The sequence below is a fragment of the Leptosomus discolor genome, chromosome 3 (assembly GCF_034619465.1).
Source record: "Leptosomus discolor isolate bLepDis1 chromosome 3, bLepDis1.hap2, whole genome shotgun sequence".
In the NCBI taxonomy this organism is placed as follows: Eukaryota; Metazoa; Chordata; class Aves; order Leptosomiformes; family Leptosomidae; genus Leptosomus; species Leptosomus discolor.
Window position 1 is genome coordinate 68,218,240 of NC_141393.1, and position 25,800 is coordinate 68,244,039.

Consider the following 25,800-nt stretch of genomic DNA (forward strand, 5'->3'; position numbering starts at 1 on the left):
CACCACACAGTAATTGTGAGTCCTTCCTCCATGATTCTGTAATACATAATGGGTTACTTGGCCTTGTCGACCTGGGTGCTCTTGAACTAGATTATAACGTGGTTAGAAGGCTGTTAGATTGTGATACCGCTTCTCAAAGCAAAGTGGCTTTCATTATAGATAGGCATTTAAAATTATTTAATGCAAGAAACAGAGCCTTTTGCATATAGAATTGACATTTTTAGGTGTCTGGGAAACTTTATTTGCAGACTAGCTTGCTTGTTCTGTGCTGTGGCATTGAATAGGATTGGAAGGTTACACTACTTTGCATTTTTCTGGGGCAAAGTGACTCTGATAACTTTTCTTATTTCCTAATGGACAGGTGTAGAGGTGAGTAGTTTTGTGTTGTACGTGACATTGATCCAGGAGTTGGAGAAGCGGATGTTTATTGTTTCTTGTGAATTAACTAGTGCTGCAGCCTCAGCAAGCTATTTTATATGTTCCTGCCTGCCTTTTGTGGACCAAAAAAAAAAAAAAAATTACCATCTCCCTCCTGTGCCCCTGTTCTGAAGGAAGCATTTCATTTTTCAAGTGCGCAAATATTCTATCTTCGTTCACTCCTAAATTAACTGTAAAACATTTTAATAAGAGTGACCTGGGTGTACAATGTCTAATGTATATTGCTGTGAAGACATCATCTACTGACTATAGCAATATCCATCAATCAGTCCGTCACAGTCTGTCCCTAGTGCAAGTAAGATCCATTTTTCCTCTTCTTGTAAGTGCCTCATGCAGAGAACATTAATACATTATGATCTATAATACTACCATGACTTTGTGCTTACAAAGCATCTGCATCAGAAGGCATCTGTGCTCTATTATTTGCATATATTATGAATTATCATTTACTGAAATTCCTGTAGAAAAATATGAGCACTCATGCTTCTGTGTGGTTTCACTTATCAAGAATGCTAATTTTTAAATCCAGAGGATGGCAAAGCTGCTTAGCTTCATAGGTTTCAAAATCATAACTGTAGGAGGGTGACATTTCTGACAACTGCAGAAAGGAGCAGAAACTCATTCGCTGATGGTAATGCAAGGACTTGCCAGTGGGGGATGTATACAAGTTCTAAATGATTCATTTATATAAGAGGTTCCAAAACATGAGAGCTTCATTTAATTTTCAGCCTTGTGGACTCATCTGCTTTTGGAACTGAGGGATGAGGGAGATGAACCCAAACACTTTGCAAGAGTTTTCTCAGATTTTCACCTGCTATTCTGTATGGCTACTGGTGCTTATTTTGGAAAACAGCAGTCTCTCAAAGCAGAGATTAGCTGTTTCTTACTCCTATTTTGGCAGGTTTTTTATTACTACTTCACTGGTCTCTCCCACCTTTCTATACTTTCACATTTTGCATAGTTCCACTCTGGTCAACAGAGCAATTTGTATCTGTATTTGCATTGGTTCACAAACTTTTTTTCAGTGTAGGTAGGTCTCATAGCATGAAAATGAGTTAGTCGTGTTTTGAATATTCCTCTCATGCTTATTTGCAGCTTATCTCAGAAACTGCCAGTCCTGAAAAATTTGGACAGGACTTTTTGAGAGCTTTTGGTAAGCTCTAGAGCACAAGACCTGCTTTAAGATGGAGAAAGACAAGTTTAAGAAGCTATTCACAGTGTTTCTTCTGCCTGTGGCAAGATTTAGTGAGAGACCAGCACTACATCCCTCCTGCAGTTGTGGAGAAAGTTTAGTCTCTGGTTTTCTTGCACAGCAAAAGGTTTAAAAGTTAAAAACACTGCTACAGAGGAGTTTCAAGATACTTTTGAAGTGATTGTTTGAAGCTAGGTATTCAAAGGATGTAAACAAGGAAGACATTTCTGATGCCAGAGTTTGATAATGGAGGGTATCAAAGCACACAAATGTCAACCAGTGCCCAGTGGTTGGGAGATAAGGCTGGATAAATGCGTTCTTGGAACTAAGGAGCAAATTGCTAAGCACGAGTGGAGTTTACCATTGGAACAGCTTACCAAGGGAACAGACTGGCTCTTTATGTCTTTGCAGTGTCTATTTACAGTCAGATGTCCTTTTTTTCTAGAAGATGTGTCTTTGTTCAACTGGAAATAATGCAATGAATGTATGAGAGTCACTGGATGATGTTCTAAAGGTGTTTCGAGTCAGGTTAGATGATTGTGATCATTATTTCTACTTTTAAATTTGATGGATTTGGTGTTTCTGAATGTCAGTGCTTCTACATCTACCTATAGCTTTAAATTTCCTGGATTTCTAGTGAGGGTGTGTCAATAACTTACATTCTTACAAGGGCTTTTCAATTCATGGTTTTGTTCTGATGTGTGTCTGTACCTTCTGACAGTCCATTGCGGACAGGCTTCCTGTGTGATATTGTGACCTGTTAAACCACTCAAAAAGGGTATAAATATTAGGGAAGTATTTATGCAGTTTTTTCCCCACTGTGCGTTGTCCCAGGAATGTTAATGCACAGGAGAGGTCTGCATATGAAAAACTTTATTGCTCTTTCAGTTCTTAGTTGCATCCTCCTGACTGAAGTCTTTGCCAGTTCTGCCTCCATTTTTTACAAAGTTTTTAATGTTCCCATATTTTAAAATACTCCAATAAGCCAGTTTCGTATTTGATATTTAATATACTTCCCCTGTTATCATGAACATTATAAAACATTGAAAGGGATGAATAAAGCTAAATTACGATACAAGATGAGGCAGCTAGGGAGGAAAACAGGATCCGTACACAATCTGTACTCCCAGAAAGGATGCAAAATTGGTAAGCATTCACAGGAAATCAATACTCTTAACTTTGTTTTCTCTAGAACCTATTATTTATGGAGTTGACAGTGAATATTGCAAATTAAACCAGTTTTTAATGAAGGACAGTCAGGTGGTTGTGGGCACAGTATTTGTTTCACAGAAACCTAAAAGGAAGGAGGTGAAATTTTTGTTTCATGTTGACCAGCCAGATAGAAGAAAATAGCTATTTAATAATTTCTCTTTTATCTTTTTAATTCCATTTTTATTGCAAATAAGTTTATGTCATCAGTTTGCACAGTCTTAACTCAAGGAAGATTCTGCTTGTAGAATTTGGACAAAATGTAATCCTTCCACACACAGTTTGTTGGAAAAGCTCATTTTGTCAAAAAAAAAAAAAAATCTATTTTTTGCATAGGTGGGAAATATATCTGATGTCTTTCTATCGTTGGATTTTATATGATGTAGGAAATGTTTCTGGGTTTTTTTATCCCTCTGTTCATATTGGAGGTGGAAGCATGTACTTTTTCAGTGTGAACAGGAGGACTGCTCAGATAAGTCTTCCATGCTGCTGTGGTATCTCACTCCTGAACTCTCTGTCCCATGTTCCCTCATTGATTGTGAATTCTGTATAGCATCTGCCCTGCTTGGCAGGTGTTTCGTGAAAATAATCTGTCCTGCACAAACAGTACTTGCTACAGTTTGTCTTAGTAATTGGAATTTTCTTCCCTGCTGGGACTTGATAGCTCTTTTTTTCATCATTTGTTGGTTGGTATCTAATTCTTAGCTTTGCTGATCTAATGGCCTTTTGTTGTGCTGTTTTGGCTTGGGTTTTAGTCAGTGGTCAGCAAGTGTTCCGGTTTGTAATAGGCACTGTCAAAGATATAAATTATTTAAAATAAAGACAGGTTCAGAAAATGGTGAACAAAAGGCTGCTGTCTCTTTAAAGAGTGCAGTTTGATCAGAGCATCAGCTCCATCCCCTGAGGACAAAGGCAATTTTGATTTGTGGGGCCCAGGAGTCCCTCACTTACCAGGATTCATCTCTGCTCTTGCATGTGTAAACCTGTAAAATGCTCTTTTGTGTAGAATAAATCGTATGCTATAAATCCTGTACAATTAAATGTGACCCTTCATAAAGTCACAATGACAATTCTTCATTGCAAAGCCGTGCAGAGCAAGCTCGCTGTCTAGACAGAGCAGAATTATTTCCCATTTTTCTTTTTTTTTGTGCGCGTGTGAAATAAATAACCGACCGTTAGCGTTGATGACTTCTTTGAACCCGCAGGAACGCTGCTCTCTCCTTACCTCTTTCTCGTTTGCCCTGTTGCAGTCGAGGCTGGAGCCCAGCGGGGCTGTGACTGCTGCTTCATGCTGATGAAGAGGAGCAGTTCCCCTCTCTCTAATGCTGCTGTTGGCAGTCAGAAGCAGATTCCATTATTGCCGATCAATGCTGCCGCCATGCAGGAGGAGGGGAGAGGGAGGGGTGGGAGCTTCCTATTCACAGATTGATCAACCTGCCATTGCATGAACAAATTCATTGTAAGAAAGGCTGGGATGCTGTTATAATAGCTGGAGCAGGAAGGGGCTTGTAAACAGGGGAATGCAGGCTTTTCAGTAATGGGGAGGGTATTTAAATTGCATCTAAGCTTGCTGGTTTTTCTTTTAGCGTAAAGCATAATACCTCAGTCTTCAAACAAAGCCAACACTATAAGGAATGATAGGGATATATTACACTTAGCTGATGAGCTATTGTGCTGACTTATTTGAGCTTCTTCAGCACTGAGACCTATTTCTTCTTTTACTTAAACTGATTCTGTCATAACCGGCTCCCTCTTTTGGATTTGAAAACCTCAGTTTCCCTTGCTCCCCTTTTTTGCCTTCTTTCTTTTCCTGCTTGGACTGAAACCTGACACAAAGGGACAACAAATACAGATCCCACTTACTGCTCCCACCCGTGCCTGCTTTGTCAAAACAGGCTGTCAGTTGTAGGGTTGAGAGACCAGGGCAGGATCGCGCTCTCATGTTGTCAGTGTAGACAATAACTGGAGTGCTGGAATCCCAAGACCATCAGTTCCTCCCCACCCTTCCTACCCTGCTTCGGTCACTTCTTGTTTTATGTATGGAAAAGTTTTCTGGCTGGAGAATGAGTCTTCTTTCTCCTGGTGATGCGGCCGAATGGCTGGATAGCAGCACAGAAGATGAGAAAAGCCTTCTCTCGTTTCTTGGTACGGTAGGGTATTTTTTTTGTTGTTGTTTTAACACTTTACTGGGAAGCCTTTAATACTTTCAGTGGTGTGTAATTTCTTCCATCCTTCAGTTACCTGATTTTATTTCTTTTTAAAAGCTTTGAAGTGGTATGCAATTGTTAAACTTGGTTACAATTTGTTTGAAATAGTTGCAAACACATTGGGCAAAGGTCAAGTTATAAATGGGCGTGTGCTATGCAGAAAATTGTTTCTGGGCTAAGCAATCTTACTTCCTGGTCTGTTTTTCTTCTCCGTGCCGTTTGACCAGCTGATCACTGTGTTCAGTCTACTTCTACTCATTTCTGTCAGCTTGCCTACAGTTTAACTTCTCAACTGTGTGATGGTAGTAAGATAAATCAGAGGAGACTGCTTTTTTTTTCTTAAGAGAAATGTTCCAATGCATTTAGAATAAAAAATTCAGCCAAGAGAAGAGGTATTTCTCTAACCTAGAAATTAAGTCTTGGAAGCACAGTCAAACAATCCTGTTCTCTGTTTCTGGATACTTCCACATAAGTTTAACAGCATTCAGGTAGAAAATTGAAACTTTTCTTTTCTTTATGGTCCAGCATGAGTACCACCAAGAGATTGAAAATGTTTTAAGTAGAATTCACACATAGAAGCTGATGATTGTTTCATCTTTCCCTTTGAGCTCTTGCTATATCAAACTGTTGTTATTTGGTTTTGTTCTTTTAATCCATCTCCACGAATCATTCGATCTCTTTCCTTAATGGTTTCTGTTGTTCTTCAGATGCAGTCTGTTTTCTTTCTATTTTGATAATTTCCAGGTACTGAGGTACTCGGATGGGCTGCTTGATGTGTGTACCCCTTTTCCTTCCTGTGGACTGTTAATGTTTGTTTGTAATATCCGCTGTAATACCTCCCCTCTCACCCTAAGATACAGTAGTCACCATTATGGATCTTTGTCAGTCAAGCAGGTGACAGACAATCCAGATGCTATTTTTTCCCTGGTTTTGTTGTCCTCCATCCAGACCGCTGGCAGGTACCTGGTGCGGCTGTGCTCTTTTCAGTAGAGAGAGTTTGCACTAGTCTCGCTATGGTAAGTAGTTCTCTTTCTTAGCAGGTCCAGACCAGTACAGAATGTGGGAGGAAAATAAGGGACTCCCACAGAGTTTATTTAAATTTGCTAACACTTTGTCACTATGTGCTGTGGCCTACTTTAGGAATAGCACACCAGATGTGAACAGGGACAAGAGTACGCATGGGCTGGGCGCTGGTGCTACTCTTCAAGAGACTGCCATTTTTTCCCCCCGTACACGTATGCCTGTGTTCACATTTTGTTCCGAACCAAGAGATTCTCAAGATGTCTCCTAAATCTCAACCCAGAAACACCAGGGAGTGGTTTATTCAGACTGGAGTCTGAAGGGTGTTGTAAAGCTGAGCTATTTAAGGTAGCATTTTTTGCCTCCAAGTACATATTTTTATTTAAATTATTGTTTTTATCTTAAAGAGAGATCGATTACCAAATGGCATCTTAACTCTGGCGCCATATTTAAGGTTCAGTGACATCCCTTGGATGTCTACAGTACATTGGGATTTTTTTTCTTTTTGTGTGTCCATAACAGTAATTCTTATTACTCAGGAGCAAAATCCTGACATAGTGAGCAAGAGGTACTGAAGCTTAGAGCAGCCTTCTGGGCCATTGAGAGGAACAGGGAAGAGCTGTCGAGCTTTGATGCATCCAAGAGCCAGTCGCTTGTGAAAATATCCCAATAACCAGAGCAAAGGATTGCTTTTTGAGAATGCCTCGATTCACAGCCCTTTTGCAGAGAGTAAAAAGATTGGTTTTGAAAGCTGTGGCTCAAGGCTGTTGTTTAATAATGAGGATAATAAATATTGGTATCATACTAATGTGTGTCTAAGTCATAAGCCTCTAAACAAATTACATTGCGGTAACAAGTTACCATGCATCAGCTGATCTGCTTTAATTGTCTGTGTGCAATCTTTCTGCAGCAAACACAAGGTAATTTGAATTAGCAGGGGCAGTCCAAGATCATTAGGAACTAACGAGGACATCAGCATCTCCAGGTCATGTGCAGTAGCTCCTTGTGTCTGCTTTGGTGTTGGCACAGTTCTCCAGGCAATTTGTATTGCAGTGTGTAGTGTCAACCATTAAAGGAGGCTTTAGAGGCTGATGCATGAGCAGGTTAAAAAGGGGCAACTATTACAAATATTGTATGGCCATGCACATCATGCAGAGGATATGTTGAACAGTTTAGGGATCTATTTCATTTTTGACTCACGTTTGCAGAGATGGAGGATTCATTCCTCCGCCTCAAAGCAAATTCATCAGTCTAATAACAGCTGATGTTGTACTTACCAAATGCCATGTACAGTTTCCTCAGAACATTCTGCAAAAAGAAATTGTGAGAGTCAGTACTTGAAAGCAAAAAATTGTTATCTCCTATGATATTCTTGCCCTTTCTTCCAGCCTCATTTGTGTATTCATCTGCTTTGCATGTTAGGTCTTGTCTTTGAGACAGTAAAGTCCTTTAGGAATTGATGACTTAAATGTCTTTTAAGTGACTGTCATTTAGGTTGTGTGCTCTGCACCTTCTGAACTGGGCACTAATTCAGTTACACTTTTTTTTATATGCCAGCACAATGCACGTGTCTTAACACCAGCAGAATTACCTGTCTGTAAATTAAAAATATTTGATATTTACCTGGAATCATCTTGCAAGGCTTGTCTGATTGACTCAATCCCTAGTAAAGCACAGTATCTTCTTTTACAATCCCTGCTAATGGACTGGGAGAGTTTTTGATCGCAGTTGGTATCTAGCAGTTGTTTGATGATGGAGTTCTATAGCAAGTCAGCTTTGCAGAGTTTCCTTTTTATTTCCCTTTCCAGGCTTTGTAGCTTTTGTGCAGTTTAGTATACTGTGACTTGGTGGCGTTCTCTCTGATGTATCTTCTTGTGGCTTTTTCCCTCTGTCTAGTTGTCTTGATAAATGTGGAAAAGCCAATGCAAATTTCAATTTTCTCCTATAAGTTATACATTGTAGAATGTGCATGATGTATTTTAGTTGGTACACAAACTTGGACTTCAGGACTTAAAACGGATCAAGGTTTTTGAATTTACTTTTACCCTAAGCTTCTTACATAGGCATTTAGTTAAATTTTTATGACAATCTGTGAGTTGGGCCCAAGTCTGAAATTTCCCCAAGTGAGCAAAATGAGAGATGATGCTTACTCCAAGATAAAACACTTAACATTTTTGTATGAGGCTTCCTATTTGATTAGGTAATACTCATCTGAAACATGCTGTTCAGACATTTGTTCTTCTTGTTCCTTCTTATACATCTCCTAGTGCTTTCTATCTTTCTGCTTTTTATTACTGTCTCTAATTTTGTCACCTGGTTTGTATTTTCACCAGGGTAGAAGAAACAGTAAGTATGTACCGACTGCACACAACAAGATCTCTTTCTTGTTAGTGCTGTTACATGAGCACTCTAAAACCATCTTAAAGAGACAATGAGACAAAAAATAGTCTCTTCTGTCTTAACGAAGTTATGAATGCTGTAATGTTACTTAATGTATATACTGTACTGATATATCCTAAAATGCCTTGGAGCATGTTGAATTTTTGTACTTGTTGAAATGCTTATTTATTTGTAAAACACTCTAAAAGTGAATTATATACTCCCTTTTTAATAGACTCAACACAATAGTTTATTTGGAATGAAAGTACTTGAATTAGCAGGCCAGCTGAATAGTCCCACTTGATGAACATTCATTCATGCATATAAAACTTTTTTTTAAAATGACATATATATGTATGTTTTTAAATTTTTTTTAATATATGCATATAGGGTGAGACCAAACCATCAGGGTCAGACAAGCACCTTCATTATTTATGTGCTGTGTAGGTGATCAGCAACTCACAATGAATATAGTTAATAAAAGTGTAGCAGAGTAGAAAGGCGGGATCTCTGTTTTGGTTTGTTTTCCTGCTCTACAAGCTAAAAGTTTTAGTGTAAAGCAAGAAACAAGCTCCATAGTTCTGTTGTCTGTGAAACAAATACTGAATCTCTGTTTGTTTGTCTCTAGTAAACCACTCAACGGGTGGTTACATCTATGAATAACATCTTCAAAAACTAGCTGCCAACAACAAACCTGTAAGTGCTCCAACCCTTCCAAGCTTAGATTTGAGCCTATTATTTCTTTAACTATGTTTGTAAAAGAAATACTAAGTCACAAAAGTCAAGTGCTGCAGGTTTTTATTCTGTATTTCTTTTGCAGTTAATCCGTAAGACTAATTGGCCTTTTGACAGAATAGAAAATAGTGCTGAAGGAGGCCTTGAAACCCTTCAGTCGTTTCTAGTCCGTTGCCACATCCCCAGTAGCATCTCTTCTGTCTGTCCTCTTTGAGAGAAACACTTATCTATCCTGTTCTTACAAATCTTCGATAACAAAGATTTTTATTTTCCAAATCCTTCCTCAAGATACTCTTTTATTTTCACCCCCTAGGATTCACTTATTTAGCTGGGGATGATTACTTTAGTGTAAGTTTATTTTTAAAATAAATAATTACCCTGAGGCCCATAAAGGGTAACTTAATTTGCATGTGTTATTTTCTTAACATACTTCTTCCCTTCTGCCTCCTGTGTAGGGTTTATCACACTCTAATAGTGCCTTTCAAGTTAAGGCTGTAAACTCTTTGGGGCAGAAATGGTGCCTGTTCAGTGCCTAGCCTAGCTGTGCTGCATCCTGGTAAAAGGCCTCTAGGCATTGCCATATTTGAAATGTATAATAACCTGTCTGGGCAGATGAATTCCTGAAGTGGCATAGCTAAAAGGTAAACATTTAGATTGTTTGTCCACTGTGGTGGATCTATTGCTGCATAACTGCTACCACATTTAAAACAATGACAAATTTTGCTTAAAAAAAGAGGTATAGGATGTGTAGCTTATTGATCTTTCCTTCAAACAAGAGGCTAATTGCAGGATTGTTTGATTGTCCGATTGTTCAGCTGATGCTCTGACCAGCAGCAATTACCATTTTCTCATGGGGAGTGCTTAGGTAGCTATATAAAGGGGGTGAAAATACTTGGGTGGGGTTTTGTTTTGTTTCAGCTAGGGATATTTTAATGCGAGCGCACCTGAGAGGCAGTCTTTGGGAACGCTTGGTTCTGGTTAGGTAATTGGTCGTTTTGAACTGGTTTTGTATTTATCAAATAACTGTAATTAAGCTAGACTTGAAAGGCAGAATGGATTGATTGTTTTTATTAATATCTGTCCCCTCTAGTCACAGACCAAGGTACCATCGTATCAGGATGTGTGCAGACGAAAGAAATGGGAGTCCCCATCCCTCAAATCTTACCTTTCTTCTGTTTTCCTAACCAGTAGATAATATACACCAGCAGTCTGCCCCCTTCCTAGTAAAGACAATGCAAAGATATCAGGGAAAGATATGTGGAGAAATGATTTGGGGTTAGATGTTTTTTTGTTCTCAACAGAATCTATGTCTTGGGAGAGAAATATTAATTAATTTTTTGTCAGTAGTATGATTTTTTTTTTTCCAGTGTATGGTAAATGTAGCCTTTTTCAAATCCAAATCTTTCTTGCACGTCAGAGCGAAGGGTGTTGTAGCAGATAATTGGTTAGTGCTGAGCCATGTGTTGTTATGAACTGCTAAAAGTCACAACTGATGAAATTGTGACTTTGATTATTGAATGTGATTTTTGATTTTTATGAACTGCTAAAAGTCAGAATTGATAAATGGCTGGTGTGCAGAATGTGACCAGGCTGAGAAATTTATTATGGAAATGTGGGACCTGCCAGCCTGGAGTAGATGGTCTGATCTGTTGTTTGCTGCGACAGAGACCATTACCAGCCCCTTGTGACAGACAAGACTTACGTTTGCTAGCGTGCTTACCCCTTTTTCACATCTCCAGGTGTGTCTTTGGGACTGCTTTAGTCACCTCCTGGACTTCATAAGCAGGAACTTAGATTTGGAGATGTTCTTGCCAGTCCTGGGAGGACACAAGCCCAGTCTGGAAGGACCCACAGTCTTGACAGAAGTTCCACTGAGACTGTGCAGTAGTTTCATTGCATCGCCCTTTGCGATGGTGAACACCCCTGTAATCTTTGTTTCTATGACCTTATTTGTAAGTTCACTAACTTAATTCTTTTCACTCAAACCCCTGAGAATGTGTCTTTGTTCCTGATTATTTTTCCTGCCCTTCTCCAATCCATTTGTAATTCAGAAAAATGAAGAGTAGCAAGCACTGTCCTGCAAAGCTGGGAGGTTTGTTTCATCTCCACTTCTCCTACCCTGAGAAAAAGCTCTTCACAGTAGAATACAAATTCCCACAACAGCAAGGTTTCAGATTTCAACTGGCCGGAGCACCCAGCAGTAGGAAATTCAGCTGGAGTCCGAGAGCCCTGTCCTGACTGGAGGTCATTGAGGCTACGCTGCTGTGGCCAAGAGGGTTGCCTTCAAAGGAGGTCAATCATCACTGCTACGCATAGTAGCAAGTAGTGCTGTCTTACACAAACCTGCCTTCTGGCCAACAAAACAAGTTTTGGTGTTGCAGAGGGTAAAGAGTGGTGTAATACGAAAACGTGAAGAGACCTACCTTCTTTGCATCCTTGGGCAGTTCCCTCTTCAGAGGCATCTGCCATTGCTGAGTAATTGGCTTAGCTAATTTGTAACTGACTATTTCTATGTGTTTGTAAATATTTTATTTATATAAATACTTATTTACATAAATATTACTGCATATCACCAATATATGAGGTGATAAATTAAAAGTGTCCCATAGGGATGTTTACAACTCGTTCGTTTGGATTACTTTTAAGGTTGAAAAGGGAAAGATAAGGGGAAGATCTGTCTACCTTCCCCCTCCACCTTTTCTTCCCAGAAATTGAGAGTGGATGAAAAGGGTTTAAGGGTTTCAGATTGTTTATCCGTAGAAACAACGTGATTTATCTGTAAGTCTTGGTCCCTGAAAGTAAGCAATGCAGAAAGCAGTTGTATTGTAATACTAAGCCGATGAGAGTTGCATTGATTTTTACAGCAGGTGAAGATTATGCAAGAGTAGCCTCTAGCATTACTTGTGGAGCAGGGGAGGGAACTGTCTAGATTTTTTTTGCCTGGTGGTGACAGTATAGATTTTTTTTAAACGACTCAGCAAAAATACTGTTCTATGCACGTCATAGCAGGTTGCTTTAGCTTTTGATTTCCAGTTAATGTATCTCGACAATTTTGCTATATCTAGGTCTTCTTTTTCCTGGGGACTGAGTGTTGTTTATTTGCTCTTGTTTTTTGGAAGGAGAAGAGAGGGAAAGGTAGTGGGTTGGGTTTTTTTTTTAATTCATTGCAGGCACCTTGTGAATATTTCATTTTCTCTTCCTGATTTGGTGTACTCCTGTGATGGTCTGAGAATGGAAGAAGCTTATTTTACCAATCGAATCTCAAGTGTTTTATTTGCAGAGAACTTGAATTGCTGCTGGGTGGATGTGGGAGGAAGAGGGAAGGCAAGGAGAGCCAGGCATGTTCCTGGTTGTAGCTTTTCAACTCCGTTTGGTTTGAACTTAAACTTTTTCCTAAGGTGCCCCTCCTGATGAACCTATTGTTGAAAATAGGTGGGGAATTCAGGGGAGGAATTCAGGCCCTTGTGTTCTTTTATGACTCAGCAAAGTTAACAGACTGTGTTAAATTACTGAAGCAGCTTTGATGTGATTTCCTGTGTGTGAGAAGTAGAGAAAGCCAAACCTATTACATTACGCATTACTATTAGATGTAAAATAAAAGGTGCTCGCTTTAGTCCCCAGTTCCAAGTGAATATATCACTCCCATTTGCTTTCATTGCATTTACTGTGAGAACAGCAGAAGCAGTCATTTAAATCCTACGTAATACAGCTCCCTTTGGGAAAGCAGTACTTACAGGTGCTGCAGAAAATAAGTTTCCCTTCATAGAGGCAGGGGGAGGAGGCTGGCAGTATAAAAGAACATATCTTCAGATAAAACTAGCAACCTCTGCAAAGGCTCCCGAGACAGACCGTTACTCAAAAAAACTTGGTCTAGCACTGGCCCCACTCCAAGCGCTTTGTTCTCTAAAGGTGCCCTGACAGGGACTTACCCTCCAGCACTGGAACAGGCAATGCCTCCTGAGCTGTACGAGAAAGTCACTGGTGCTGTTCATCAGTCGAAGGAGAAATCTCCCTGAAAGCTCTATTGCCGTTATTGCGAGCTTTGACAGACCGTGATTTAGTTGGTTGTTGCAAGTAGGGCTTGTGTATCGTCCGTATGGTCGGCAGCGAGAGGCTGTGCCCTGCCCATTTTCCAGTGGTAGCTACATTGTGTGTTAGACTTTGTTAGCCCAGTTTGGGAGGCTGTTCTTCCTCTTAGCAGTCTTTTCCCCATCAATGGTTACAAGCAGATTGAGGGGCTGAATGTTAGCGGTCTGGTTTTTTTAAAGATAAATATCTACGGTGTCAGCCAGTAATATTGCAGGGTCCAGATTTCTTAGCCTCTCGTTCAGTATGCTCCATTTTGTCGTTCTTCAAGCATCCATGGGAGATACGTATTATAACTCTGGTGAAATCAAAATCCGGTATGCAAAGACATCACAAGTAACGTTATCCCTGAAGAAGGCTTTTCTCATTTATTCTTCAGTTATTTTGAGGAAAACGCTGCTTTCATGGCACCAGCTGGCTGTCTTATCTCTGTAAACCTTTTTTGCTGCTGTGAATCAGGATATACAGTGAAATTTTCTGTAGCGGAGGGAAGCCGGCAGTTGGGCGTCTGTTAATAGCCTGAAAGTAACTAATGAGGATGTGCAGTCAGAGCGATTGATTGAATAGCTGCAGTCCTGTGTGTTTCTTTTTCGCTCGCTCGCTTGCTGTCTGCAAGCTGTGGGAAGGGAGGGGGAACAGAGAGACCCAGCTTTCTCTTAAGTGGAAGTAGCACGGATCCCCAGGGCCAGGCGGCCAGAAATGGAAGTTTAAGCTGCATCTGTCTCTTGAAAGGAAAACGGCAGGAGTCAAAATGTCACTGTCTGGAGTCACGGCTTACTCCTTTTCTTTAAGATTCAGAAGATAACAATGGACTTTCTACTAGGAAGTGATTTTTTTCCCTCCGTGTACTGGGGGATGTTTTGTGAAGCTGGATTCCTTTGAGTCTGGCAATTGAGCTGGAGATGGGCAGCAGTTGTGATAAAGGTATCTGTATGTATATGTATGTGTATCTAGCTATATATAAAAATGCATGTATGTACAGCATATGTGTGTTTGTATAGAGATTTTTAATAGTGTTTATACTTCATCATGCCACGATTCTAGTATTTGTACTAGAAAAATATTTAAGTGCGTCTCTTATGAATATTCATCCTCATCAGATCAGCCTGCATGGATTTAAGATGCCAAAGTCGTATCTTAGTAAGGTCATATTGCCAGAATGAGAATAAGTTGACCTATTTTTTTATCTGCAGAGCTATATATGTCATATTACCCGGGCAGTTAGGAGTCTTCTGCTGGTAGCATAGTTTGAGCAAGTAGTGGGATCATATAAGCCTGAACTTTGACCTTTGTCAAATTGTGTTCAGCTGTGACTAAAATTGAGCTTCCCTGTGTCTTGATCTTAGTTACCTGTTAATTACTGCATTGCTTATGTAAACAAAAAAAAAAAATCTGAATAATATGTCTCAAACAGTGATAGAATACTAAATATGTTTGGGTATTGATCTTTACCAGCATTTTTTATTTTAATTGCCTGTTGCCTACAATCAAGTCAGATTCACAACCTTGAATCTGTCAGTGGAAATGCCATTGTAATTTAGTAAGTAAATAAGATATAGAAAAATGGGTGAGTGTAATTCAGCAGTTTAGTAATGCACTTGAAACTTTGCTGAGGCATCTGTCCTATAGAGCATAAAACCTGACTGTTCCCCACCCCCGCCGGCACCCATTCACCACCTTCATTCTTCTCTTCCTTATAGAGGTCCCAGCAGAGAGATCTCCTCGCAGACGGAGCATCTCCGGGACCAGCACCTCTGAGAAAACCAACTCCATGGATGCTTCGAATACTTCTCCTTTCAAAGTGCCAGTAAGTGTGCCTTTCCTGCAAAGGAGGAATTTTTCTCATTGAATAGGAGGAGGAGATTAAAATATCACAGTGTACAACTAAGACTGGGGGCTGGGGGGGGGGAAGTTTAGTTACCGCTTGGTCAACTGGAAATGTTATTGCTATCAACTGTCATGTATTGTCAATGATATTTCTAGCAGATCTGCAACTTGCTTATTTTCATTGCCTTCATCTAAAGTTGCAAATAGTGAAACATCAGTGTTAATGTGGGCAGTGACCTATATAAATACTTTTGAAGTCGCCACCAGGGATTGCATTGCATATTCAATTTTGACTAGGAAAAAAGTTCCTTTAGGTTGGTGATAGCATGTTATTTTTCCCTCATGCCAATGAAGTAAATGCAAAATTGAAATGGCTTTATAGTTTATTGGGAGGCTGATGACATTTCTGCAGGTGTGTTAATTACTCTTTAGCTCTTCAGGTTTTGGTGTGAGTTTTTGGTTGGCTGCGAGCCTGCATGAGACTTTTTCAGCTAGAGTCTGGATTTTCTTGCTTGTGTCAGTCTTTGGTCAGTGTATCCAAGAGCACAAAGGCCTTCCTATTATTAGACTGGGGGCAAATGCTTCAAGTTAAAATGAGGTGCTCAGTAATTTTTTAACAGTATTTGTTCGTGTGTTAAAATATCTTAACTTGAATATTGCAAATATTTTTGGCAAGTAATCTGCCTCCTTTAAAACCTGAGGAAGAACAGAAGAAGAATTATCTAGTGAACATTGGAGGGTTTGTATATTCTCTATGGACATGAATGCCACTTCTGTACCTTAATGTGTATGTTCTTGCTCTGCTTTAGATAGCTCTCATCCTGTTTAAGCACACTTCCTAGCTCACTTTATATCCAAATGTGTGTGAAACTTGCTTTTTGATTAAGTCCTACATTGTGTCATTTTAAAAACAAAATGAAAAAAAAAAAACTAGCCAAGGATTTAATGAGAGCTATTTAAATTATAAAAGGATTAAGATTTGGTCAGAGTATATAAAATATATGATGTTTAAAGCAACCTGTAAACTCGTGATTGATTGGAATTGTAGAGGAACCAAGGAAGCAGTGAATATACTGGGTATCCATCCTTTTTCAAAGTCATAGGATGATACAGATTGGAAGGGGCCTCCGGAAGTCTCTGATCTATATCCCTCTTCAAAGCCGGACCAACTTATATCAGATTGCTCCAGGAGTTCTCTAGTCAAGTGTTGAAAACCTCCAAGGATGCAGATTGCACAGCCTTGCTAGACAATGTGTTCTGATGTTTGACTGTCCTCACTGTGAAGAGTATTTCTTTTGTAAAGGCTTTTTTGTCGGAACAAAACTTGAACTTCTAATGCCTATTGAAAGATCATGAATCACATTTTCCTCTAGTTCAAAAAATATCTGAAGTAGCAGTTAAAGCAGAATATATTGCTTAGCCTTGAGAAGAGAAAGCTGTGAGGGAAATCTTAGCAATGTGTATAAATACCTGATGGAAGGGAATAAAGATGACAGAGCCAGGCTCTTTGGCCAAGAGGCAGTGAGCCCAAATTGAAATATAAGAAATTCCATTTAAACATAAGAAAAACCTTTTTCACTGTGAGGGTGATCAAACACCGAAACATTCCTGGGGAGGTTGTGGAGTCTCCATCCTTGGAGATATATTCAAAAGCAGACTGGACACATGGCCCTAAGCATCTTGCTCTAGTTTACCCTGCTTTCAGCAGGGGGGTTGGACTAGACAATCTCCAAAGGTGCCTTCCCACCTTAGCTATTCTGTGATTCTATGAACTATCCTCTATCGCTTCAATGATATGTTTTCTGGGTGGTACTTGGGGGGGGCGGAAGGGTCTTGGTCTAGTTGCATGTGAAGTTATCACAAGAATATTGTTATGTCAAATTCTGAGATTTTTATGCTGAACTGTGGTCCGCACAGTTCCAGGAGGATTTCCAAACTCTGAGAGCCTTCAAAAGTCTTACCTGTTCTCATCTTCATTTATAACAAATTCTCTGTCTTCTTTGTCTTCATCTATAAGTAATTGCACTACCCTTTAGATGTATATATGCATTGTTTTTGTCTAACAACTGCAAGCTACGTATCAGAAGTGTTTGATTACTGCCTGTATTGTTTATTTTATATGCCTCCCTTTTCCTTTGTTCCTCTTTTTTGTACTTTTTTAAATGTTGATCCTAGCTTTTAAGTAATATTTTAATATTTCTCTTAATTCTTATCTAATAGTTCTCTAATACTTAGTTCCTGCTCCCTTTCAAAACAAGAACCTTGCAGAACATTTCTCATTTACCGTGGCATGTGTTGGGCTCTTAGGACTCTGGCAAATAGGCTCAGGAGCAGTACATGGCTGCCTTTCTTGGGCATAAACCAGCAAAAAACCCTAGAAGCTATTTGTGCCACGTGTGGCTGGTATTATGCTGCTTTGTCTGCCTGGCCACCTGTATACCCAGGAGCATAATGCACCCTCCTGTCTTTCTCACAGGGACAAGGCTTCTGGCTTTGTAGGTTTTGCTCTGAATAGTCCATTTATATGCTGTTACTTCTTAGCAGGTTGCGGTGCAGGTGGGGGCTGAGGTCACCCTGTTTTAAAACATGCCAAATTCTGATCTGTTTAAAAGAGCAAGCTACAATTAGAAGTCAGATTCCTTAAGAATACAGATGAGCTCAAGCCAAGACTACTGAAATGAAATACCCTGTTAACTTTGTGGATAGGCACACATCTAGTAGGTGGATGATACAATAGGGAGGAATCATGTTTCTTCCTTTGATTTACATTAAGAATTTCCCAGCTGTCAGAAGTAGGCAAGATGACTTGGGCACTTCAGGGAAGTCTCAGATCAGTGGTTTGAGAAGAGCTTAAAGTGAAAGATACAAGGGGTGCCTATAATGGCTTTAAATTTGTATGTGATTTATGGTACATATAAAGGAGATTAATAATAAGAAGAGAACTTGTGTTTTTGTTTTTCCAAACATTGACACCTACAGTATAGGTTGGAGGGCTATAGGCAGCTGCAGTGTAGTGCTGTCTCAGTTATTCTTTCCATGGACCTGACTCTGTGCCATACCTCTTCTACTTGCTGCTTGGATTTCTAACAGCAGCTTAAGGCAGGGGACAGCTTAACCTTCTTCCATACTGATGGAAAATTATGCTGAGACTTTCATAATAAGTTGCTTTTACAGCTTTTTAAGTTTCCTTCTCAGAAAAGCTATTTAAAAGCTATCTTCTCAATAGGACAGTGGCTTCCAGCGTGTTCTGTGCAGTTTTTTTTTCCTTTCAAACACCAGGCAGTGGTACTCACTCAGAACAAGGCATCTGTTTTTTTAATACCGCTAATTGGCATTTGTTTAGCATCTGGAATTTTGATTCATAACAGCATAATGGCCTTTAAGCGAACGTTTCCTTGACGAGACATTTTTTAAGTCGTCTCTTCAGTGGCAGCGGTCAATGAAGGATTTATTTTATGGGTCTGATGTGTAAAGTTCAGGAAATTTGCCTTCCTACCTCCTGCACATGCACTGGAGGAGAAGACATATGTTTAAAATTAATATTGTAAGAAAAGAAGAATTTCGGTAGTTATAAACATACTCTTTCTCAGGACTGACCACTACATGGACCAGCTTGTGCAACGTGTTCTGATTATCTCCCACTGAGGGGAATAAAGTGGATTCTGCCAATGCTGACATTGCACAACAGAAGGCATACATATAGGGATAAGAGCTCTTGGTGCTTGTCCTTTCTTTTTCTTCCCCATTTCCCCAATTGCTCTTGTCTGCAGTTAAAACATTAGTTTCCATCTAGGTTCATCTGTGTTAATTGCCATTTGACAATTTCCAAACGTATTTGTGAGGAATATTGAGAGAGAACGACAGGGCACAAAAGGCACAAAATGGAGATGAGGAAGTGTGTAAGCATGTGTGCCTTCTCATGTATAGACAGGTGTGCTGTTTATAGATACACATATGTAGGGAAAGCAGTATTTTTAATAGTGAATATTATTTGACTGAACAAATAGGAAGGCAGACGGAACTGGCTAGAAGTAGGCATCGTGACGCATAGGTGGGCGAGAAACCAGCTCTTCCCTTCCCACACACACTATGTCCTGGCAGGTGTCTCAGTCTCAGTGCATCCCGTTCCTTGCTGTTGCACTGTTGAGCCCCGGTAGCACTGTGGCAACCTACTGTGTTCTGTCATTGCCTTGCCATTGGAATTGAGGGGCCAGGATAAATATGAGATTATCAAAATCTTCAAACCCCCTGCAGTGGCAGCATAGATAGGAATTGCTAAACCACTCTTCAGATTCACTCAATTTTTGCTTCTTTGGGATAGGGGTGTTAGTGAGTTGTTATTACAAATAATATATGATTCATCTATGTCTGCTGGCTATTAGAAAAAGAAGATGAGAAAGAGGCAAAGAAACAAGAACAATGATATAGGAAAGCCAGAACAAAATCTTTGAAGTAAATAAAATGGTTTTTATAGTAACCATGTGTGTGTATGATGGGAAGACTTACAGAGATTGCCTTCCTTGGTTTGTTTCTAGTCGAGAGTGTAATTGGATCTATAGAAATACTGCCTGCCTCTTTACTCTTTAAGAGTACTGCTAAATGGAACAGAAGACAATGCAGCCAGCCTAAGTGAAGGTCAAAGCTTGATGAGATCTCACTGCTGCCCAGCCTCATCTTTTATGCAGTCAGCAAGACTGTTACTTCTACAGAACACTGCTCCGCTACTGTCATGCTGCTGGGTTAGGACAAGTCTGATCTTTTCTGGCCGTGTGACCTGATGGCATACAAGTACGTATTTTTAATTACAAGTACGTAATTTTAATTCAGCGCCAATGCAGAGGTGGAATTGATTCACCTTAGCATGAGGCATCATGGCATCCTTCATGAAAAACTGGCTGTGCTCAAATCTGTCCTCCCTATTGTAAGATTAACGTTTGTCCTTCCACTTTCCACTCTTTTCTTACCATCACACATTTGTTCAAATATGCTTTAATTTTTTATCATTTGCCTGTGATGTGATGGCTTAGGTATGCTGGCTGTTATTCTGCTGATTTTGTGTCAGAAGGCATAAATGAGCAATTGGTTATCTCCAGGATGCTGAGTGAGTTCTCATCTGTAACTTTATTCTGGGGTAGTACTGTTCATAGTATTCTATATGTACTATAGGCTCTATAGCCTCCACAATATCTTTCTGCCAAAGCAGATTTGTTCATTATACAAATTTTAGCATTGAGTCAGATGACGGGAGTATTCAGTCTGTGACACTGTCTGGTGGACCTCAACAGCAGAAACATTTTTGTTTGGTGTGAACTTGGCTCGATCTAATTCCCCTGCAATTAATGTATACTATGAATGTATATAGCTTTAAACAGGTCACATTCCAGTTGTCCTTGGTTTAACAGTATTTCAATGTGTATAGAGTTACTCTGTTCTTCATGCCAAATCATGGCTTAGTCAAGTTATGCAGAGTTTAATTAATGCATCATCTGCAAATCAGTCCTCCTGGCCCTTTTATCACTTTTCTTGCTCATCTGTTTTTCATTTTCTTCAATTGATTCTCCAAGTTCTGGTACTAAAGTTCACAGGAATGTATGTTATCAGTTTCTAATTGCTCACAACCCTTTGTGTTATTTCTCTGTCCTCCCTGGCCCTCGCTTCACCTTCTAATTTAATATCGCTCAGTGTAATTAGTGTGCTGTTTAACTTTTCTTCCAGATCATTAACAAAGATGTTAAACAGAAGCAGTCATGCTACTATCACCACCACATCCCATTGGACCCTTTCTTCTACCTTGATACCTTATCGCTTGTTGTAATTACTCTTTTTAGATATTCCTGCAGCCAGTTCTCAGTTGTGTTACTAGCTTTGACAAAGCTAATTTCCATTAATTTTTCTAATTAGTATGTATGTTGTATTATCAAAAGGTATTCTGAAGTGTTGGGCTGCTTACTGGCTGTGTGCCAGGGGACTAAAGAGCCAGGGTCGCAAAAAATATTGCCTCTTCCTGACATGAGGGAAAGACAAAAATGCAGCTGTTTGAATCATGGCGAGGTAGGCTGGAGGCCATCGCTTCTTCACATCCTTCACCGGCTGCAGCCGATAACTGTTGTTTAATCAAACGCTCTGATAGACTCAGGTGACCTGTTTCTTATAATACATATTATCACTGTTGTTTGTTGTTCTCTAGACAGATTTCTGACCTTTATTCCTTAATTCCTGGATAGGGGCTTTTAAGGACGCTCTTACACTAGTGCCTGATGTGCACAGCTCCCATGGAGGTGGCCAGGCTCTGCTCCTGGTTGCATCCATGCTAAACACCTTGCTGAATTGCGATCTGAAAAGCTGATGTAGCTCTCCCCAGCTATCGGGTAGCTCTTGTTTCTTCATTAATTTTTTAGTATGATTCCCAGTGACTTGGAAATTTGATTCCTTTAGTACTTTTGGCTGCATATCATGCAGAGTACATGCAATCTTATGATACATTTTATTAATAGATGTATTATCAATGTATCCCTGTTGTACTATCCTCTCTATGTCCTTGGTTTTCTTATTACTTTTCTTAAAATCACTCATCCTATTCTGCATCCCTCCTGTGGCTGTAGAGAAGTTTTCATTGGAAAGTTGAAATTGTTATCTGGCCAAATCCGCAGTGCTGTCCCATCAGGGGAAAAATATCTTCCTGATCCTTGCTGTTGATCAGCTTGTGTCCTGAAGCATGATAATTGCTCACTCTTGTTATTTTTAAACCTGACTAATGCAGCTACATATGTTATTCTTCCTTATATAAACACATAATCCTTTTTTAATCTTGCTGAAAAAAAATTGTCTGTATAATATCTTGTGGTAGAGAATTCTACAGGCTGATTTATAGATAGCATTAGAAAAGGTCTCCTGACAATCAGTTAAATGTGCTGCCTCTCATGTAAAATTGTCCCTTGGTTTTCTTACATAACAGGGTGTATGAGGAGCTTAGTTAATTTCCATTCTATTTGTTTTATACATCTATAATCCCTTCTTTCTTTTGTTCCTAAAATAAATAGTCGATCTTTAAAACATATCATTTGTAAATCCCCCTCTTGTCTGCCTTTAATCAGTTTATACTTCTGGACTTCAGTTTTGTTCTAGTTTTCTTGCTGAGATGAGAAGATCAGAAGAGAGTGGTGCATTAGTTTGAAAGCTATGGCAGATTTACATAATACCACTTTACTTTTATTGTGCTTTATCCTTTGTTTATATTTTCAAACCTGTTTTTTATTGTTCTCTGCCTGTGCACAAACCACCTCTTCAGTGACATAGTGCCAGGCTTTTTGGATGAGTTGATGGTGGAATATGACTGTTGTAAGTCACTGTCTTGTTATTTATATTACCACCAAGGTGTGTGAATAGTTGTTTTCATCTGCTTTTCCACTGAGTGGCTGAGAGCCTTTTCAAAGGTAGTCACTGCTAATATTTTAATAATAAACATTACTGCGCTCATAAGCAAACTTCACCTCCTTGCTAGTTTTACTGGGATTTTGTTGTTGTGCTACAGGGGATAGCAAACTTCACCATGATTGCTCCTAATCCCTGGAATATCCTGCTAGTTGTATCTTCCCATTTTACAACCTGGCTATCTTCCCCTGCTTCTTTGCTTCCCACAGCTTTACAACATTACTGGCACAGGAGAGCATTTTCACTTGGCTACTTCTTTTTTGGTTGGTTTTTTTTTTTTGATAGCTGCTTGTGAGCAACTTAAAAAATAAAATGCTTTGTGTATGAACAACGTGTGATAGTTGGGCGGCAGTTCTGTTGTTGTACATAGTCACTTGAGTGTTATCTTTGTACCCATCCAGTCCTTTCCCTCAGAGAGAACAAGTCTTATTGCTCTGTAAATGAAGTTACCCACCTGCTGTTATTAATAATGCATTAGTGTTCCTCATCGAGAACTGTAGATGTTCAAGATGCATTACAAGCCTCCAAAAGGCAATGTGTTTGTCCCTAGAAATACATAATGTCAGTAACAGTGCTGCAAACCACAGCAGTCTATATAAGATGAACCTTTATTGTCACCCATTTTACCCTGTTTTTTGTGCTTTGAAATGTCCACTAATACCACTGCATTTTATCGATGGGTAATTTGTGTTGTATATAGTTTTATTAGTTCATGGCTGACTTAACCTTTCCCTTTCAAAACAACATAGACAATCATTATTTATTATGCATGGGCTGTTCTCTCCAAAGTGAAGAATCAGTGTGTCTATAGGGACCAATAGTTGAAGAGTTGAGTAGTTCATCCTTGGGCTGTCTCTGAATTTGTTGGGCAGTTCATGTGCTGCTCTGCTGAGATTACGGACAGACAGACAGTTGTCATCTTTGGCACAGAGTGAGCAATTCCTAAAGGCAAAGCTGGCCTGAAAAATAACCATCCCTGAGTTTAAAATTCTTGGTGGTCAGGGTTTGTGTACCTTCCCTGTGCAGCTATGGAGGGAAGTTACAAGTGCCTGCTGAATTTATCACTTCTCCTGTGGAGACTTCTTCTTGGCAGAATGAGAGAGATGAGTTGCTTAACTTCCAAATGAGATGAATAGAATTCTCAGTGGGATGGAATTATTTTTAGATGTTGTATCATTGGGATTTCTTACCCCGGTGGTTGATGCTTTTGGCTGAGATGATAAGCCTGCTCTGAACCTATCCCACATGCCTGACTGAGTGCATGCTTGTGCACTCTCTCTTTTCCATCCCTGTTCCCCTAAACCTGTGGTTCTGAGGGGAATTTGTACTGAGCTTTATCCCATTAGGTGTGGACCATCAAATCCATCTCTTGAGAGATTAAAGCACAATTCTTCTACAGTTGTTCTCTCACTGGACTCCTCTTAAAATACTGCATTTACACGATACTGATCTTTTCAGATTGCATCCTAGCTAATGTGTCCTACCAAATATTTTGTGCTTTTTTTATTAAGAACATAGTCTCGTCATTTCTGGTAGTTTGGGTAATAAGTTTGCATCTTAAACACCCTCAGACAAAAAGCAATAAAATTCCCACTGTTTTTAAAAATGTTTCATGGTGACTCTTAAAGCTCAGACACTTCATTGCATTTAGGTATAAGAACTAAACAGCAGTGTATTTTGTGTTGAAAAAAGTATTTAAGAGAAATATCTAGACAATAAGTAAGGAAGTAAGGGTGGTTTTGTCTTTTTAATGATCCAAGCTACAGTTATTAGCACTGGCAGGGATTTCTTCTTTATAGAAGGAAACGGAAAATAACTTTCAGTTACATGGTATTGTTGCAGATAGAAGTTTATTTTTCATCACTGCATCTTTTTTATACCTGCATTCAGTATTTAAAAGCATTTCCTTTGGCAAATGGAAGTCGAAACGCTCTGCTCAGTTCTGGCACGTGTGAATTTTTCATGCTGCTCCCAGGTTGTCCATCTGTAAGCACTGGCCCTACATGAACTGCCAGGAAGGTGCAGAGAGCAAAGATTGCAAATGTTTTCAAATCTTTCGAGGATGACCAATAAGTATGCTCTTTGTTTGAATAATTTTTATCCTTAAGTATGTTCTTACCCTGAATTTTTTTTTTGGGGGGGGGGGGGGTAGTTAGCTCTTGGATAGCCTTATTCAACCCTAGATAGCATATTTATTTCATTAGGGAATAGATTATGTTGAATTAAACCAAGAACATGTTTCACTAATGTTAAAGCAGTGCCAATTTAAAATTGTGCATGCACACAAAAATGAATATTCAAGGTCCCTTTCTGAGCGGGACTTGGAGTGATTCAATATAAATACTTTTGGACTCTTGATGAATTAGGTCAGCTTTTTCTTATTTGCCCTTAAGGGTAAAAAACCATGTTATTTCGTGTTTGCAATTTGAGTAGCCTGAGAGGTACTGGAATTGAGCCAGGATCCACCAGATCTGAATCCCTGCAGTTGGGTTTCTTACCTTTTATGCTGAGAGGTCAGAATATATGAAAGTGCCTTTGAAAGTGCTATACATTCTCCTTGAATTCCAGGAGTGGCCCCAAGAGAAGCCCAAGAGCATCTATTGATTACCAGGTTTTTTCAAAGGCACTTTTTCAATACCAGGACCAAAAGTGCAGGAACATGGGTAGAGTTTGAATGGCACACACAGCTAAAAACGCTTGTTCCCTTTCGACAGTACCTTTTCCCCCAGTGTGCTGTGTAGATTTGTGGGTTGGTTTTGGGGTTGTTTTGTTGGTTGTTGTTTTTGTTTGTTTGTTTGTTTGTTTGTTTTGTTTTTTGGGGTTTTTTTTTGCAGTATCTAGATATCAGGCCTTTTCCACTTTTGTTTCCTGTTTCATGAGAATATAGCAGATTTCACCCCTGAGGAGCCTCCTGGCTGGCAAGCCTCAGAAATTGAAGGACAACTTTAAATGTAGCACTACCTTCAGATGCAGAAAACAGATTCCCTCTTCCTTTGTCCCCTGCAGCACCATCCCACAGGGCTTCCCAATTTCTCTGTGCTACCTGTGGTGTCGGGCTCTGGTATGTGTGAGCAGGTTGTTTCCTACACAAGTAATTGGGAGAGGATGATCTGCCTGTACTGGAAAGATCCTACAGCCAGTGTCAGGTATGGATATGCTTTCAGTAATATATCACCATCCAAATCTCAGTGGAAGAGAGGAGACAGGCCATCATGTTGCTGTATCTGCTGAAGATGTCTTGGGTGTGGGCGTGAGGAACTGTGGATTTGGTGGGAT

General features: G+C 39.6%; 1 protein-coding gene across 3 annotated transcripts in view; it reads left to right on the top strand.

The window, feature by feature from the left end:
* RASAL2 (RAS protein activator like 2) overlaps positions 1 to 25,800 on the top strand; it is a 123,561-nt gene that overhangs the window by 57,753 nt on the left and 40,008 nt on the right. For 2 of the 3 annotated variants that reach the window (XM_009955320.2, XM_086462388.1), the window contains exon 1: positions 15,023 to 15,073. In XM_009955320.2, the coding sequence (XP_009953622.2) occupies positions 15,038 to 15,073 (36 nt within the window). In that variant the 5' untranslated portion in view covers positions 15,023 to 15,037. Of the gene's footprint in view, positions 1 to 14,966; positions 15,074 to 25,800 lie in introns of those variants that run through there. The other variant, XM_086462387.1, reaches the window with a different exon arrangement.